At 42.4% G+C, this 17,941-nt stretch overlaps 1 protein-coding gene across 2 annotated transcripts in view; it reads left to right on the plus strand.

Moving 5' to 3' along the window:
* Nucleotides 1-5,118, plus strand: part of CRK (CRK proto-oncogene, adaptor protein) — a 29,197-nt gene extending 24,079 nt beyond the window's left edge. Inside the window, exon 3 of one of the 2 annotated variants that reach the window (XM_035027601.1) lies at nucleotides 2,465-5,118. In XM_035027601.1, the coding sequence (XP_034883492.1) occupies nucleotides 2,465-2,602 (138 nt within the window). In that variant the 3' untranslated portion in view covers nucleotides 2,603-5,118. The remainder of the gene's footprint in view (nucleotides 1-2,464) is intronic. The other variant, XM_035027602.1, reaches the window with a different exon arrangement.
* Nucleotides 5,119-17,941: the final 12,823 nt, after the last annotated feature.

The raw sequence follows: 17,941 nt of genomic DNA on the forward strand, positions 1-17,941 counted from the left end.
TAGGAAATTTTCACTTTGAGGTCCTGGTCTTTCTTTCCCCAGAAGACTAGGAAGATCTTGACTTGTCATGGTTGACTTGCTTGGGTGTCAGGAACTTTGAATTAGAAGATTGCTGATAACAAAGAACGCTGGTGCTTAGTAGCCTGTAGGGACTGGATGTGCTTGCAAGGATGGGTATGCAGTATCATCCCTTTCTTCTCCCCTTACCCTGTCAGCCTTAATCTTCCCAACATCAGCAGACTGAGCTGCTGCCTTTTCTCACTCTTGTATCTTCCCTTTTATGTCAGATATTCTCTAGTTTCTGTCTTCCTTTTCTCAGCATCCTATGACCCCCACAATCTTTGGCCTCTGTGGTTGTCAGTAGTTCTTTAGGAAATTATAGGTCAGTAGGCAAGCTGTTTGTCCTGTGAGTGAGATCAAGCTGTTTTTGTTTTTTTTTTTAAAGATTTTATTTATTTGAGAGAGAGAATGAGATAGAGCATGAGAGGAGGGAGGGTCAGAGGCAGAAGCAGACTCCCTGCCGATCAGGGAGCCCAATGCGGGACTCGATCCCGGGACTCCAGGATCATGACCTGAGCCGAAGGCAGTCGCCTAACCAACTGAGCCACCCAGGCACCCCGAGATCAAGCTGGTTTTACAGAAGGCCCTGGTCCTAGACTCGAGTTGACTTTGGCCAGTAGTTGATATGGTAGAAACATAAATTGGCTTTGGAGCTGATACTTCTGAGCTCAAATCCCAGCCTTGCTAGTGGCTGTGTGACCTCAGGTATATCTGTAATTGCTCTGAACCTCGGTTTTTTCATCTATAAAATGTAAAAATTCCTGTCGTACAAGGTTATTATAATGACTAGAAGTTAATTTATATAAAGTATTCTGTACAGTAGGGGCACCTGACTGGCTCAATCAGTAGAGCATGCAACTCTTGATCTCTTGAATTCCAGCCGCACGTTGGGCATGGAGCCTACTTTATTTATTTATTTAAAAGATATTTATTTGTCAGAGAGAGAGACAGCGAGAGAGGGAACACAAGCAGGGGGAGTGGGAGAGGGAGAAGCAGGCTTCCCACAGAGCAGGGAGCCCAATGTGGGGCTCGATCCCAGGACCTTGAGATCATGACCTGAGCTGAAGGCAGTCGCTTACCGACTGAGCCACCCAGGCGCCCTGGAGCCTACTTTTAAAAAAAAAAAAATCCTTTACAGTACTTAGTGAAAGTTCAATAAATAGTAGTTACTAACTTAATGAAGCCAAATGAACAGTTATGCTTAGAAACCTCTTGTAGCCTCAGAACTCAAGATTTTGATAATCAAAGGATAATGTTCTTTAGTCCAGTGTCTCACCACTTACCTCACCATTGTTCAGTATTTTGCCACAAGATGAATCCATTCATCAGACTGATTTTGTCTTAAGTTTTATAGAATAGTGGTATATCCTAGATTGTCAAAACTTTATAATTGATGTTGCAAAGGAAAGCTTTTCTTTTTTCTTTTCTTTTTTTTTTTTTTTAAGATTTTATTTATTTATTTGAGAGAGAGAGAGAATGAGAGACAGAGAGCATGAGAGGGAGGAGGGTCAGAGGGAGAAGCAGACTCCCTGCCGAGCAGGGAGCCCGATGCGGGACTCGATCCCGGGACTCCAGGATCATGACCTGAGCCGAAGGCAGTCGCTTAACCAACTGAGCCACCCAGGCGCCCAAAGGAAAGCTTTTCATATACAAGCAAAAATATGATGTCTCCTTATTGTTCATGAATAGGTACCGAGTGGCATTGAGGGAGCAACAAGGTCTGTTAGTACATGGTGGGGTGGGGATGGGGAGCTGGCAGGCAGTGGCCTGCCAAGTAGAGCTTGATGAAGAAGGTAGGGGCTTTGCAGAGAGCTGATGGAATTTGGAGTTTTAACCTTTACCTTCCCAGGTGGGAAAAGCCTTGCCTTGGTAGGAAGGTGATAGGAACACTTCATTTTCTGGGACCAAATGAAGTTGCATTCCATGAGGACCTTCTGCTCTGCAGGCAGTAGCAGGCAGTGATCCATGCACACGAGTGGTTGGGGGATTGCACTGCTGTTGTATGCCAGTGAGGGTAAGGGACCTCTTCCCCTAGGCCGCAGCCTGTGGGGCAAGGAGGAAGCTAAGAGTAGTGGGTACCAAGAAAAGGAATACTGGGTCATTCTAGTTGGGATTGCTCATCCAAAGATGATTAAAATTTCCAAAAAAGTATCATTTTCTAGGATCCTTTCTATTTTCTGTACTCTCTGTTTTTCTGCAGTGCTAAAGTCCCTTCTTCCTTCTGCCTGCACTAACCACAAGTAATCAGTCTGGTGGCTGGGGCTTGGGAGGCAGCAAATAGCCATTTCTGTAATGTCAGCCCTAGAGCAATCACGTGGGCAGGGTATGCCTAACCAGAGAATGGAGTTTTTCAGTTTGCATTCATAACTGGAAATAAAGCACTTTCCTTATTCTCCTCCTGCAGGTCGGTGAGCTGGTAAAGGTTACGAAGATTAATGTGAGTGGTCAGTGGGAAGGGGAGTGTAATGGCAAACGAGGTCACTTCCCATTCACACATGTCCGTCTGCTGGATCAACAGAATCCTGATGAGGACTTCAGCTGAGTATAGCTCAACTAACAGTTTTGCTGACAGATGGGAACAATCTTTTTTTTTTTTTTCCCGATTGTCATCTATACAGTTTTCTTACAGATGTCAAAGCAGTCTAGTTTATATAAGCATTCTCTTACCTGTGATCTTTTTAGACTGAATTACATCTCTAGTCTCATTTACCATATTCAGGGTACGAAACTGGAGGGCTCGTGTGTTAACTTCTGAATTGGCAATTTTAGGTGGTAACAGCCATGCCTGAGTGTATCAGAAGGGATGGATATTTTGCCTGCTTTCCCTCTGGTAGTGCAAATCAACCTGTGGAAAACTGACGGACAGGAGAGGAATATTGCACGCTGCTTACCCTGATTTATTCAATGGTTTTGTTTTCATTTTGAAACGATGCTATCAAATGGCAATAGACTGTTCCCTTCCACCCCCATGAAGTAATCTTGCACCGTGTGAATAGTAAGTACCCAGTGGGATTGCTTTTTCATTTATAGAACATGACCACTGTATGACTCATTCTGACAGTTCAAATCCTGAGATTTCTGAGGACACTACTAGAGGCATTTGTCTTCCTTTCTAGTCAATGCTTCATACTTTTTCTTGGGATTCTTTAAATCCTTGTCATTCTTTTCCCCCAAACCTACAAATAGGTTCATTCTCAAGAAAAGTGTTTCTTTTCATTCCAGATGACAAGCAGGATGTGCAGAGCACTTTATTCAGTGCATAGCTTTAAGCCAGTATTGGATTCACTGAGTGGACACCCAAACTCCCAGCTTTCTGCCTTCCCTCAAGGGGTCATAGTAGGTTCACACTGCTACCACAGCTAAACAGACTCCTGGCTAGTGGGATCCAGCAGGGCCATTTCTCCTGAGTGCCAGTATCCTATTAGGGGACTCTTTGAAATTCTTAGCTTCTACTTGCTTAGAGTGGAAGGACCAATCACTTAGACTATTCCATAGATGGTTGTAGGGCCAAATTCTGCCCTTTGCTTTATATGCAACTTGTATAAAAGTCAAGTTAAAATTACATGAGTTTGGGGTAGGGTTAGCTCTTTGAAAAACATTTGAACCAATCATGAATTACTTATGTATTATTCATTTTACATGGCCAGAATAGTGCTTGAAGTGCATTACATTATCAACTGCCTTCATTTTTGGCTCTTTTTCTTTATGTTCCAGTTTAGTTTACAAATCCTTTTAAGTATGGAGTGGTTTATATGGGGTCAGGTGCTCCAAGAATAGACTTCTGAGACCAAAAATGATCTAGGCTATTTAGACTACAATATGAAACCTTCAAAGTTAGTTCCCAGTCTAGGAAGGCACTTACTGGTCTATGGTGTGATATGACCCATAGAAACACCTTATATTTTGCTTTGGGCCTCATTTTAGAAAAGTAATGTATCTTTCTAATTGTTTTTACATAGGTTAATGATTAATATGCATTCTTTGAACATATACCAAATCATGGTATCCCGGTGACTAGCACAATACCTGGCATAGTCGGTGTGCAGATGTTTGTGTGAGTGAATGAGGGGTATGCAGAAGCTCTTTATATGGCACAGGGAAGCCAGCTGACACAGGATTACATACCACAAGCAAACTAATGAGTTGACGCTAATTTAATGTATTTTTACCTCACACTAAGGTAATGCTTGATAAAGACATTAATATTCAACTTTTAAAAGTTAGCACAGTGCAATGCACATAGTGGGTGCTCAATAATGTTAAATGAACAGATTTGCAATACTAGACTTAATTCCATCTCACTACTGTTAAATTTTCAGTTAGAGCATAGATACTGTAAAATCCAAATCCAAATACACATTAAAATCTTGTTTTCCTGAAAGTATGACATCTAAAATACTTGTAGAAAAACCTTGTCATAAACTGATTTGAATGTTTGTATTTTCTTTTGCCTTTGACTTTGATATTGGCTTGTAATGTCTCTTTTTGTTATGTAATATTAGTGGAACATTCAACTCTACCCAAATCATAAGAATTTTTAATGATCAGTTGTCTGAAGCCATTATATGAACTGTTAGGTTGGATTTGGCTGGGTGTGATAGTTGTTGGACCTTAAATCAAAGGACTCCTAATAAGTATCTTCCAAAAGCAAATGCTAGAATCCGATTCCAGTGCATATGTACATTGTCACAGAGCAAAGTAAACTGTAATTGGCTGCTATATTTTATATAATCATTTCTGCAAAAGCCCAGTTTTTGGATACTAATATTTGACATGGTTAATTCTTATTAATGTGTTGGAATTGTTTATTGTTAATAATGCAAATAGATAATTTTTAATTATCCTTAAGTAACATTTCACTATTAATGGTTTGAAATGGGTGGTAAGCAAACCAGTTTGAAATAAAATATGAACATGTGCCATTGTATTATAACACTATACACTTTCTTGACAGTTAAATTTAAAAAAAATGTTTTTTTGTAGCATGTATTGTATATGTTTATAGTATATGTAGTAAATAAAAATATGGCCAAATGTTTGGCTTGGTGATCTTTTGAAGAAAGTAATCTTTGAATATTTTTCACAAAAGAGCTAAATCTTTTATGCTTAGGGAGTAAGAGGTGTGTACATTCAACAGCCTACAAGCAATCATATAATCAGATAAAGAAGCAATTATACGTAATCTGTAGGTACTCATTAAAGATGAGGTTGATCGTTGGTGATATTTTGAAGGGTCTCCAGAAATCATGAAATAAATTGATTTGAGACAAATGTAAGAGTCATTATGTAATGATCAGAAAGCTGGAATAATGTGGACAGAGAACATCAAATTTGTCCAGAAATGGTTATATGTGGGTGTAAAGAAAATAAGGATATGGTAGGGGGCTTTATAAAGCAAATGAGAAATTTAGATGTTATATAATAGGTTTTTAGAATGTTAGTGTAGATAATAGTGTAATTTCTTCTTTTTTATGTAAGTAGCACATTTTCAGAATAGATAATTTAGTAAATAAAGAAAAGGTCAAACATTATGTTCTTTCCATCGTTTCTCAAAGCATGTGTGTATGTAGAGACACAGTGTGACACTATGTATACCTAAAAGGTTGACATTATACTCTAGTTTTGTGTCCTACCGGTGGTGAAGTTTTAAAATGAGAAGGACAGGGGAGCCTGGCTGGCTCAGTCAAACCATGCAATTCTTGACCTTGGGGTCTTGAGTTCAAGCCCCACACTGGGCGTAGGTATTACTTTTTAAAAAAAATGAAATGAAAAGGACAAGCTTTGCCAGTTACTTATACAGTATTCTGCCTTGGCCCCAAAATAAAACATCTCATTACTGCTGTAGACATAGCAGATTGTCAACCCAGAGTTAAATAAAGGAATCTCCTCCAAAGGGAGCCAACTTTGGCATACACAAGCTTAACAGCAAGGTGATTTAAGTATGTTTCAACTTTTTATCGATAAAAATAAAGTGTTAAAATCTTGTTTTAATATGTTGAGTGTTGGGGTTCCTTCACATAACCTTGAGTGCTCATACCGACTCCTGTATTTATCACCCTGATTTTCAGATTAAATTCTATTCCTCTTACAGATATGAAGAGAGAAGCCCCCTCCATAGAAGAAAACGTGAAAATAGGCCTCTTAAGTTTGGCAGGAGGAGGCTAAGTATTTGGACTTCTACTGCCATGCATACCCTGAAGATAAAAAGAATGGGTGGAGGGCAAACAGGAACTAACTATCAAGAAGTGAGGTTCAGGGGTGCCTGGGTGGTTCAGTCGTTAAGCATCTGCCTGCAGCTCAGGTCATGATCTGGGTCCTGGGATCGAGCCCCGCATCGGGCTCCCTGCTAGGCGGGAAGCCTGCTTCTCCCTTTCCCACTCCCCCTGCTTGTGTTCCCTCTCTCACTATATCTCTCTCTCTGTCAAATAAATAAAACCTTAAAAAAAAAAAAAGTGAGGTTCAGGGGCACCTGGGTGGCTCAGTCAGCTGAGCGTCTCTCTCTTAGTTTTGGCTTGGGTCATGATCTTAGAGTTGTGGGATCGAGCCCCGCATCAGGCTCTGCACTCAACGAGGAGTCTGCTTGAGATTCTTTCCCTCTCCCTCTGTCTGCCCCCCCCAAATAAATGAAAGTGGGGCACCTGGGTGGCTCAGTCGGTTAAGTGTCTGCCTTCGGCTCAGGTCATGATCTCAGGGTCCTGAGATTGAGCCCTGCATTGGGCTTTCTGCTCGGTGGGGAATCTGCTGCTCTCTCTCCCCCTCTACCCCTTCCCACCACTTGCTCCCTCTCTCAAATAAATAAAATCTTTAAACAAAAGGTGAGGTTCATAAAAAAGAGCAATGCTTGAGGATCCTCTAGGGATATAGGATGAAGGCAAGCAAAAATGAGCACTCAGGCTGGCTTTTAGTCAAGGGGACACTTCCAATATTTCTGTGGTTGTCCTGATTTTCTTAGATTTGAGATCTGCATTAATCCTATAAAAGTGAGCTCTAGAATATTGACTAAATGGTCAAAGGTAAACTGACTTGGACAGAATTTTTTCTGTCCTCCCACTTCAAATGGGGAAGACTTTGGACATTTAACTTTCTGGGAGTGGGAGGGAGAATAGTTGTATATCAGGCATGTGGAGGTTGACTTGTTCAAAGCCTCTGTTTACTTTGGGAAAATTTTATGGAGTTTCTAGCTTCATTTCAAGCTGGTGACCCAGATAGGCTTCTCGAAGGTTCTGAGTACTAGGCAAGGAAACTAGGAAAGTAAAACCCTGAGTTGAGATTAAGATGGGCTCCTCTTCTCTCTTTTAAGCCAGGAAAGTCTGTGAGTGAAAATGAATTTGGTACTATATAAGGGTATAATACTGTTTGTTGCATACCTTTGGGCTGCCCTAGTGTTCTCTCTGATGCGGATCGAGCTTCCTAGAGTTGCTGTGCTGTTTGTACACAGTGCTACCTCCCTCTCCCCCTAGACCTCCAGCCTAACTGCAGGCTTCCCATGAGCCCTTAACGCTTGGGAGCCCTAACACAAAGTCTTGGCTGATGTTGCTACAGTGTCTAAAGATTACCTACCGTGGGGTGATAGCAATCTTGACCTCACTCATCTTTTTGGAATTCTTTGTTTTGAGAGAGTATCACACGAACCTAAGGATACCTGTAGTGCCAGAGAAAGAGGTTGTTCCAAATATGAAGTATTTTAGTAAATAAGTAAGAAGTACTCCTATTGTCACCAAAGGGAGAAATTGACTCCATATTTTGCGGGCTATTTAGCTGTCAGGGCTAACTGGGTGCTTCTGTGACTAGTTTTGACCAGGCTAGAGCAGTTCTGTGTGTGGTGGCTCCTGTACAGAATAGATCCTTGCCCTTGTGAATCTTACATTCTAGGAGTAGCAGGACAAAATCCACACCCATAACTCCCATGGGGGCCCGTGGTGACATCCTGAAAGTAAGTGTTCCGTCCAGGTCACCAGACACAGCTTGGTGGGCAGCACCTTTTTGTGAATAACCACTTGGAAAAGGCCCCCCTTCCTCTATGTGGACAGCCCCATGCCAGGCTCATGGCTTGACAAGTGCCAACAAGAGTGTGATTTGGATTACAACCCCTCTTGCCTCCTCAACTGAGTGCCCTTGTCTGGTGCATGACTGTACATGACCATAAATAGCTTTGATGATTCTGTTTAATGTTCCAGTTGCCTGCCCATTTATAGACGTCTCTCCCCCCAATGTCCCCCTCCTCACCAAATTCTGTCAGCTCTGCCTCCAAAATCCTCGCTTTATGCCTCTGTCACCACCACCCAAGCAGCCGTCTTCCATGTGGACCACTGTGACAACCTCTTCCTGGCCACTCACTTTCCCTCATCTGTTCATTAGAGAGCAACCAGGATGGCCTTCCTTGGCAGACTTGATCGTGGCATTCCCTTGCTTAAAAAAATCCTTTAGTGCTTCCTCTTAATCATACACAGTCTGCATTCCATACAATGGAAGTGCTCACCTTTTCCTCAGCCTGCCTTAGTCTCTGCTCCTGGCAGGCTTTCCTTTCAGCTTCTCAGATGAGGGGTACCTGGCTGGCTCTAGCATGCTACTCTTGATTTTGGGGTCGTGAGTTCAAGCCCCATGTTGGGCATAGTGATTACTTAAAGGAGGGGAGCAAATCAGCTTCTCAGATGAAAGCCCTTGCCCATTCTAAGACCTCCCTCCCCCCCAACTCTGATCTACTGTCTTGGTTCCAGCTTAAATGTTACTTCCTCAGAGATTCCTGCCCTGAATCCCTAAATCTCATCATCATTCACATCATTTACTTTCATGGTGGTCATCTCATACTGTGATTATATATTTCTTTTTTTTTTACATTATAATTTTTTTTTTTTTTAAGATTTTTTATTTATTTGCGAGAGAGAGAATGAGAGACAGCATGAGAGGGCGGAAGGTCAGAGGGAGAAGCAGACTCCCTGCTTAGCAGGGAGCCCGATGTGGGACTCGATCCCGGGACTCCAGGATCACGACCTGAGCCGAAGGCAGTCGCTTAACCAACTGAGCCACCCAGGTGCCCTGTGATTATATATTTCTGTGGTAATTACATTCCATCTCTTAGACTGTAAGTCCACTCCAGCAGGGCAGGAGCTACATGTGATTTGTTCATTCCATCTTGAGAGTCCAGCACAGAGCCTGGCTCACAGCAGACAATACATGTTTATTGAACGAAGAATGTTTCCTTCAGAGATTTTAGTGCTGGGGAACAGGGACCCAGCCGATTACCTCTCAGCTGCTGTCTCTCGTTTTCCTGATCTTGTGTATGCTCAAAGACTAGGTTCATTTTAATGTGAGAGTAAAACCCATTTAGGAATGTCCTTCTGTTGCAGAAACATGAAATGCTTGTTAAAGCCTAGTCTCAAGGGTTTGGGTCCTTTCCTGTGGCCATGTTCCTTTCCTTTTGCATAGAAGGAGAGGTGACTGGATCACTTAGAGGGGACCTATATTCATAAATGAAGATTATTCACTGGTTGTATCTTTTTAATTTTAATTCCAGTGTGAACATACAGTGCTATATTAGTTTCAGGCGTATGATACAGTGATCCAACAGTTCCATACGTTACTCAGTGCTCATCACGACAAGTGCACTCTTGGGGCGTCTGGCTGTCTCAGTCCAGAGAGCATGTGACTCTTGATCTCAGGGTTGTGAGTTCAAGCCCCACATTGAGTGTAGAGATTACTTAACTAAAAAAAAAAAAAAAAAAGTGCATTCTTAACCCCCTTTACCCATTTCACCCATCCCTCCACCCTCCTCCCCTCTGGTAACCATCAGTTCTCTATAGTTAAGAGTCTGTTTTTTGGTTTGTCTCTTTCTCCTTTGTTCATTTACTTTGTTTCTGAAATTCTATATAGGAGTGAAATCATACAGTATTTGTCTTTATCTGACTGGCTTATTTTATTTAGCATTATACTCTCCAGTTCCATCCATGTTATTGGGAATGGCAAGATTTCATTTTTTTTTTTCTTTAAGCACCCCAACTCTTTTTTTAAGTGTCTTTTTTTTTTTTTTTTTTTGAGAGAAAGGGAGAGAGCGAGGGAGTGTGGGATTGGGGAGGGGCAGAGGGAGAGGGAGAAAGAATCTGAAGCAGACTCCGCACTGAGTGCATAATCTGATGCCAGGTTCGATCTCAAGACCACGAGATTGTGACCTGAGCCAAAACCAAGATTCGGACAGTTAACCCAGTGAGCCACCCAGGCACCCCGACTCTTGTTTTTTTTTTTGCAAAGATTCCATTTTTTTTATGACTGAATAATATTCCTGTGTGTGTGTGCGCTGTACCTCACATCTTTATCCATTCATCAATCGATAGATACTTGCTTGGGCTGCTTCCATAGTTTGGCTATTGTAAATAATGCTGCAATAAACCTAGGGGTGCATATATCTCTTTGAATTAGTGTGTTTGTATTCTTTGGGTAAATACCCAGTAGGGCAATTACTGGATCATAGGGTAGTGCCATTTTTAACTTTTTGAGGAAACTCCATAAGGTTTTCCACAATGGCTGCACCAGTTTGCATTCCCACTAACAGTGCATATGGGTTCCCCACTAGTTGTCTTATTTTTAATTTCTAGTTTTCACAGTACTTTCTTTTTCTTTTCCTTTTTTAAAAGATTTTATTTATTTATTTGACAGAGAGTGCAGAAGCAGGTGAAGCGGCAGGCAGAGGGAGAGGGAGAGGGAGAAGCAGCCTAACCACTGAGCGGGGAGCCCGATGTGGGGCTCGATCCCAGGACCCTGGGATCATGACCTGAGCTGAAGGCAGACGCTTAACTGAGCCACTCAGGCGTCCTTAGCAATACTTTCAAAAAGACCGAATCCCGTTACCAATAATGTCAAGATTACATCCAAATTATTTTGGCCTAAAATGCCGATTGTAATGGAAGTAGCTTAATATGTCCTGGACACTATTCAAAGTAATTACTTCTTACCTTGCTATTTGGGTCTCAATAACATAAACCTCAGAGGCAGCAAGTCAAGAATGCAGCTAAAAGAGGCAAGGTCCTTGTGAATTCTTTCTGTAAATTATAGGAAAGGGCATGACCCCACTCTAGTATCAAGGTGGGTTGGAAATAAAGAGAAAATTGGCCTGAGTCTGGGGCCCACATCCTTTTAGGAGCCTTGTGATAGAACAAGAAAGGAGAAAGCCAGATCCCATCCCCAAAAAAGAATGTAACAAGAGGAAGTGGTTTATTTAAATTCTTTGGCCACATCTTTTCTTCCAGTAGAATCAAGTTCTTCCTCTACTTTCACTTTTTCTTTTGAATAAAAAATTGCCCCAGTTTCTCATTTCCCATGTTAGGCATGCCTGTGGGATTAGATTTATGTTTGAACCAGCTAGTTGCTTCTTGTTTCTTAGCAAGCTCTGCCATATGATCAAGGGCAGTCTTCTTGTTGTCATGACGACCGACATTTACATAAGCAAGAACTGGGGGAGAACATTGTTGTTTGGAATGGGATCTGTGGTAAATTTCATCGTAATGGAAAGATAAAGCACTGACTTGGCGGGCTAGCAGCTAGAATTGGAACAACAGAGCAGACTTCCTATTCCTTTTAGTGAGATCTATTTGATAGGTACCACTTTTGGCTATCATAAGTAACTGCCATACCTGGAAAAAAAAAAAAGGAAAGAACGTGATCATCTTTAATTCTGTCTTTAATCACATTTTCAGTAGCAATCAGGATATTGTGTGTTTGTGGGAGGGGGAGAGAGGCCTGTTCTTCTAAAGCAAAGGTTATGGATCCAGAATCTTTTGACCCCTAGGGGATCCGGAGATAGACCTCATAAGGGGTATGGCAGAGATTACTCATTCAAGTCCATGTTCTCTTCTGTGCACACTGCCTGACTCCCTTGCTGTTATGTACGACCATGTGATTGAGTTCAGCCAATAGACTGTGTGCAGGAGTGCCTGCGTCCCTCTCAGGCCTGGCTTATAGAAACCTGCTGCAGGTGCTCCTCCATGTTCTCTGTTTCCATCAGGCTGGAATGGAGCTGACACCAGGGCAGAGACTTCATCCACCTGACCCCTAAGTGATTGCATGAAGAAGGGCCTTTCCAGCTTACTTACCAGCTAGGTAGCAAGAAATAAACTTATGTTCAACTGTTATATGGGGGCATCTGGCTGGGTCAGTTGGTGGAACACATGACTCGATCTCGGGGTTGTAAGATTGAGCCCCATGTTGGGAGTAGTGATTACTTAAAATCTTTTAAAATTTTAAATAAATTTTAAAAATCTTTTTTAAAAAAACCACTATAAAAAGGGCACCTGGGTGGCTCAGTCGTTAAGCATCTGCCTTCGGCTCAGGTCGTGATCCCAGGGTTCTGGGATCGAGTCCCACATCGGGCTCCCTGCTCTGTGGGAAGCCTGCTTCTCCCTCTCCCACTCCCCCTGCTTGTGTTCCTGCTCTCGCTATGTCTCTCTCTGTCAAATAAATAAATAAAATCTTTAAAAAAAAAAAACAAACCACTATATGTTTTGAGGTCAAATAGTTGCAGCAGTTAACCCACTCTAATACAAAGGAGTTGAATTGGATAGGCGAATGGCTAACCAGCTGGAAGAGGTTATGACCATGTGACACCAAAGCTTTGTAGAAATTAGTAAGATGCTAGAATCACCTCAGATAGCCAACAATTTTGTAGTGTAAGTATGTCCCATGTAATATCTGAAATTGAAATTAAACTGAGTATCCTGTTTTTATTTGCTAAACCTGGCAGTTCTATCCCTGGCTGCCCTTTAGAGAAATACTGCTGTGGGGTGCTGCTCTTTCCTCCAGGGGTACTGCCTTCCTTCTGAAGCATAAACAGGCCACACCTGGACATTTGGGGCCAATCCGCTCATTCCGTCCCTCATACTCTTGTCATCTTGCTAATTGCCCCAAGTGTAAGTCCCCCCGTCACCTCTCATTTTGTTCCTGGCATCCTCAAGCTGCACTGGGTCTTCTCTAAACGTATGGAACCCCATTTTGGACTTTACTCCATCTTTGAAGCTCTTGCCATCCGATTATGCTCCCTACCCAGTTTACGGTCATCAACAAACCTCCCTCTCATTTATGAAAGATTTTGACATCTGGTTTACTGTATCTCTTCACCTCAAGGCCTGCTGTCATCTGGGGTGACCCATCCATTACCTTGGCCTCTCTCTCTCTCTCTTTTTTTTTTTTTTTGTCCGCTTAAAATCCATTATCTTGTACTCTTACATCCTGGAATCTTAAACATTTTACTCTCTGACCTCTACCTTCTAGGCTTCCAGTTCTTTCACTTTTCCCAAAGCCCTTCTTTCATTTCAAGGATTCCTCTAGTCCCTAAATTTCTCAACCATCAGCCACCTCCTATCCTTTTATTTTTCTAAGTTAGATAATGAGCAAATATATAAAATATTGTCATGTCTTAGAGATACCTAACTGCCTGCTAGACCTCTCCATTTGGATGTCCTGAAGTCACCACATATTCCAAACTGAATTCATCATCTCTTCCCTTTTCTTCCTCCCTCCCTCCCTTCCTTCCTTAGATTTTAAGTAATCTCTACACCCAATGTGGGCCTCAAACTTACAAGCCTGAGATCAAGAATCGCATGCTCTACTGACTGAGCCAGCCAGGCACCCCTTCTCCCCTATCTGCTCCTCATCCACATTCCCTATCTCAGTTCTGTCTGCATTTGGCCAACCCCAAAACCTGGGACCATCCTTTATTCCCTCTTCTCGTTCATCATCCCATTTCCAGTCGCTTACCAAATCTAAACTCCTAAGCATCTATAAAATCAATCCACTTAACTTCATCCCCACTACTGCTACCTTAGTTCAAACTGCCAACTTCTCTCATCTAGACAACCTCAATAGCCACCTAACTGGTCTCCTGCTTCTGGTCTCAGCCCTTCCAGTCCCTCTGTCACATTGCAGTCCTAGTGAGCTTTCTTTTTCTTTTCTTTTTTTTTTTTAAGATTTTATTTATTTTTGCGAAAGAGAGAGAAAGCACAAGTGGGGGGGGAGGGGCAGAGAGAGAAGCAGGCTCCCCGCTGAGCAGGGAGCCCAATGTGGGACTCAGTCCCAGGACCCCGGGATCAGACCTGAGCCAAAGGCAGACACTTAACTGACTGAGCCACCCAGGCGCCCCTAGTGAGCTTTCTATAATTCATATTATATTTGATTACATTCTCCTGCGGCAGATTAGATAGAAGCTCTTTTATGTTCCAGTTCCTGCTTCTCTCTCCAGCCTTAGCTTTCCTTGCTCTCCCTCCCGTACTCTGGGCTCTAGCCACACCGAATTTCTTGACCTTTCTTTACCTGACCCACCTACTTGCCCCTTAGGCTTTTGTTTACAGTCTATACCTCTATCTGACTCATCTTCTCTCTCACCTTCAATTACCAGTCTTATCTGACACTCTAATTTGGGTTAGATGTCTGTCCCATGTCCTCTGTTGGCAATATGTGCTTACCATTGTAACATCACACTGAACTGAAATTACCTGTACATGTCTGTCATCAGACCAAGATTGCTCATTGGTTTATTTCCCCAATAAAGTCCAGCTCTGCTTGAACACACAGTAGATAACCAGGGTATGTATTTTTGACAAAAAAAAAAAAAAGAAAAAAAAGAAAAACAGAAGATAGGCTAGATATCATCAAAAGCCAAGTGGGAGCAGTGGGTAGTAATAATCCTAGGGACATAAGAAAATTACTGTGTCACGGCTCCTGGCTGGCTCAGTCGGAAGAGCATATAACTCTTGATATCTGGGTCATGAGTTTGAGCCCCATGTTGGGTGTAGAGATTGCTTAAATAGATAAATATTTAAAAAAAAGAAAAGAGAAAGTTGCTGTATCAGTTAGCTTTTGCTGCAAAATAAACCATGTCAATACTTAGTGGCTTAAAACAATAATCACTGGGACGTCTGGCTGGCTCAGTCGGTAGAGTGTGTGACTCTTGATCTCTGGGTAGTAAGTTTGAGCCCCATGTTGGATAGAGATTACTTAAAAAATTAAAAAAAAAAACAGAACCACAAAATTTTATTTATCTTACAGTTCTGCAGCTTAGCAATTTGGGTTGGCTCAGCTGGACCATTCTTCTGGTCTACTTAGCTTCTGATTGTGGGCTGGCTGGTCTTGGATTGGCCCTCAGCTGACACAGTTTATCTCTGCTTCATGTCCTCCAGTAGAGTAGCCTGGACTGGTTTTCATGGCTATTAACAGAGTTCCAAAAGAACAGACAGAATCACGCAGAGCCTCTTAAGGCCTGGCCTTAAAACTGGCACAATGCCAATTCCACTGCATTCTATTGATCAAAGTGAGTCTCAAGGCCAGCCAGGATTCAAGAATTGAGGAAATAGACTCCACCTCTTAATGGGATGAGCTGTAAAGGGGATATTGCAAAGGGGAGCAGATATAGGAAAAGGGAAGGATTGTGGCAATTTTTGCAATCTACAGAAGATACCCCATAAAATAAACTATTTGACTAAAATGTATAAAGAAGCACAAATTACTAGGAAGCATCCTAGTGATGACTAGACAAGTCAATACCCAAATGTTTATAGTTTTTCTTTTTTTAATTATTTTTAGGTAGGCTCCAAGTGCAACACGAGGTTCGAAGTCATGACCCTGAGATCAAGAGTTGCACGTTCTACAGACTGAGCCAGCGGGTGCCCTATAGTTTCTCTTTATTTTATTTTATAACTTGACTATTTTGCATGTGCAAGCATGATTTTTTTTTTTAAGATTTATTTATTTATTTGAGAGAGCGAGAATGAGAGAGAGTACATGAGAGGGGGGAGGGTCAGAGGGAAAAGCAGACTCCCCGCCGAGCAGGGAGCCCGACACGGGACTCGATCCAGGGACTCCAGGATCATGACCTGAGCCAAAGGCAGTCGCTTAACCAACTAAGCCACCCAGGCGCCCCATGCAAGCATGATTTTTAATTTATTTTATTTTTTTAAGTTATCTCTATACCCAACATGGGGCTTGCTTGAACTCATGACCCAGAGAGGAAGAGTCGCATGCTCTACCCACTGAGCCAGCCTGGTGCCCCAACCATGATTTTCAGCACCTGCCAAAGTAGGTGTTTGGAACAGGGACTTGGGGACTGAGAGGAAAGGCACATGGGAAGAGATTACTGCGAATGGAAAGACTCTGACAGCAAACTTCTTAAGGTCAGGGTTGTGTCCAGTTTATTCACTTTTATCTGTAGCACCTCACATGATTACCACATGGAAAACACTCAGCAAATATTTGTTAATGACTAATAGTAAACCTCTCTTTACTATCATAAAGGAGAACTAAATGTCTAGTCTTACTAGCAGTGCTGCTGCGTGTGGATGTAGAGGTTATGACCTAACCAAGGACGCGTAGGGCATGGAGGAAGGGACTTGAGATCCAGCCTGGGCTCTGCTGGCCAAGACTCAGGCCTGGTTCCTGGCTTTACCTGCCTCCAGGGGGCATAGTTTTAAATCCAACCAGCCCCCTTTAGCTTGCTAAGCAGCAAGGCTCTAAGACTGGGGGTTGGAGGGGCACCGATTTTATAAAGCTCATAGCAGTTCCCTGTGGGCCGGCAGGGCCCTGATAATCTAGGGGAGCAGAGAACGGGTAACTGAGGAACACAAGATGGCACGAAATGCCCAAAGCAAGAAAAGCATAAACCTAGAGACACTGTTCTTAAAAATTAACGTAAATGAGGGATTGAGAGAAATAGGAGCAAGGAAAAAAAAAGGTAGAGTGCAGTTAATATGTCTGAATCCAAAGGAGAAACCAACCAAGAGTTAACAGAGAGACCAAAACAGCGGGGCACACAAAACATGATTTGTTTCTGTAAAGGGCAAATCTATGAGACAGAAAATAGATTAACGGCTGCCTGGGGCTGGGAGTAGGAATGGGGATTGACTGTAAATGGGCTCAAAAGTTTCATTTTAGTGTGATGGAAATGTTCTAAAATTAGACTGCGGCAACGGGTATATAACTCTGTAAATACACTAAAATTCATTAAATTTTATGCTTAAAACAGGTGGATTCATGGTGTGTAAATTATATCTCAATAAAATTATTTAAAAATATTTGTCTCTTGGGCGCCTGGGTGGCTCAGTCGTTAAGCGTCTGCCTTCTGCTCAGGTCATGATCCCGGGATCCTGGGATCGAGCCCCGCATCGGGCTCCCTGCTCCACAGGAAGCCTGCTTCTCCTTCTCCCACTCCCCCTGCTTGTGTTCCCTCTCGCGTGCGCTCTCTCTCTCTGTCAAATAAATAAATAAGATCTTTAAAAAAATAAAATAAAATAAAAATATTTGTCTCAAATAAATAAAAATAAATAAGTAATAAAAATATTTGTCTTGCCAAGAAATAACAAGTGTTGGGGTGCCTGGCTGGTCAGTTGGTAAAGCATGCCACTCTTGATCTTGGGGTCGTGAGTTGAGGTCACGAGCCCCATGTTGGATGTAGAGATTACTTAAATAAATAGGGGCGCCTGGGTGGCTCAGTCGTTAAGCGTCTGCCTTCGGCTCAGGTCATGATCCCAGGGTCCTGGGATCGAGCCCTGCATCAGGCTCCCGGCTCCAGCGAGAAGCCTGCTTCTCCCTCTCCCACTCCCCCTGCTTGTGTTCCCTCTCTTGCTGTGTCTCTCTCTGTCAAATAAATAAAATCTTTAAAAAAAAATTAAAAATAGAAATACCATATGATCCAGTAATTCCATTACTATTTACCCCCAAAAGTGAAAACACTAATTTGAAAAGATATATGCACCCCTATGTTTATTGCAGCATTATTTACAATAGCCAAGATATGGAAGCAACCCAAGGGTCCATCAAGAGATGAATGGATAGGGACGCCTGGGTGGCTCAGTGGGTTAAGCGTCTACCTTCAGCTCAGGTCATGATCTCAGGGTCCTGGGATCGA

This window comes from Mirounga leonina, unplaced genomic scaffold, assembly GCF_011800145.1.
Source record: "Mirounga leonina isolate KUSES-001 unplaced genomic scaffold, KU_Mleo_1.0 Mir_200, whole genome shotgun sequence".
Taxonomy (NCBI): domain Eukaryota; kingdom Metazoa; phylum Chordata; class Mammalia; order Carnivora; family Phocidae; genus Mirounga; species Mirounga leonina.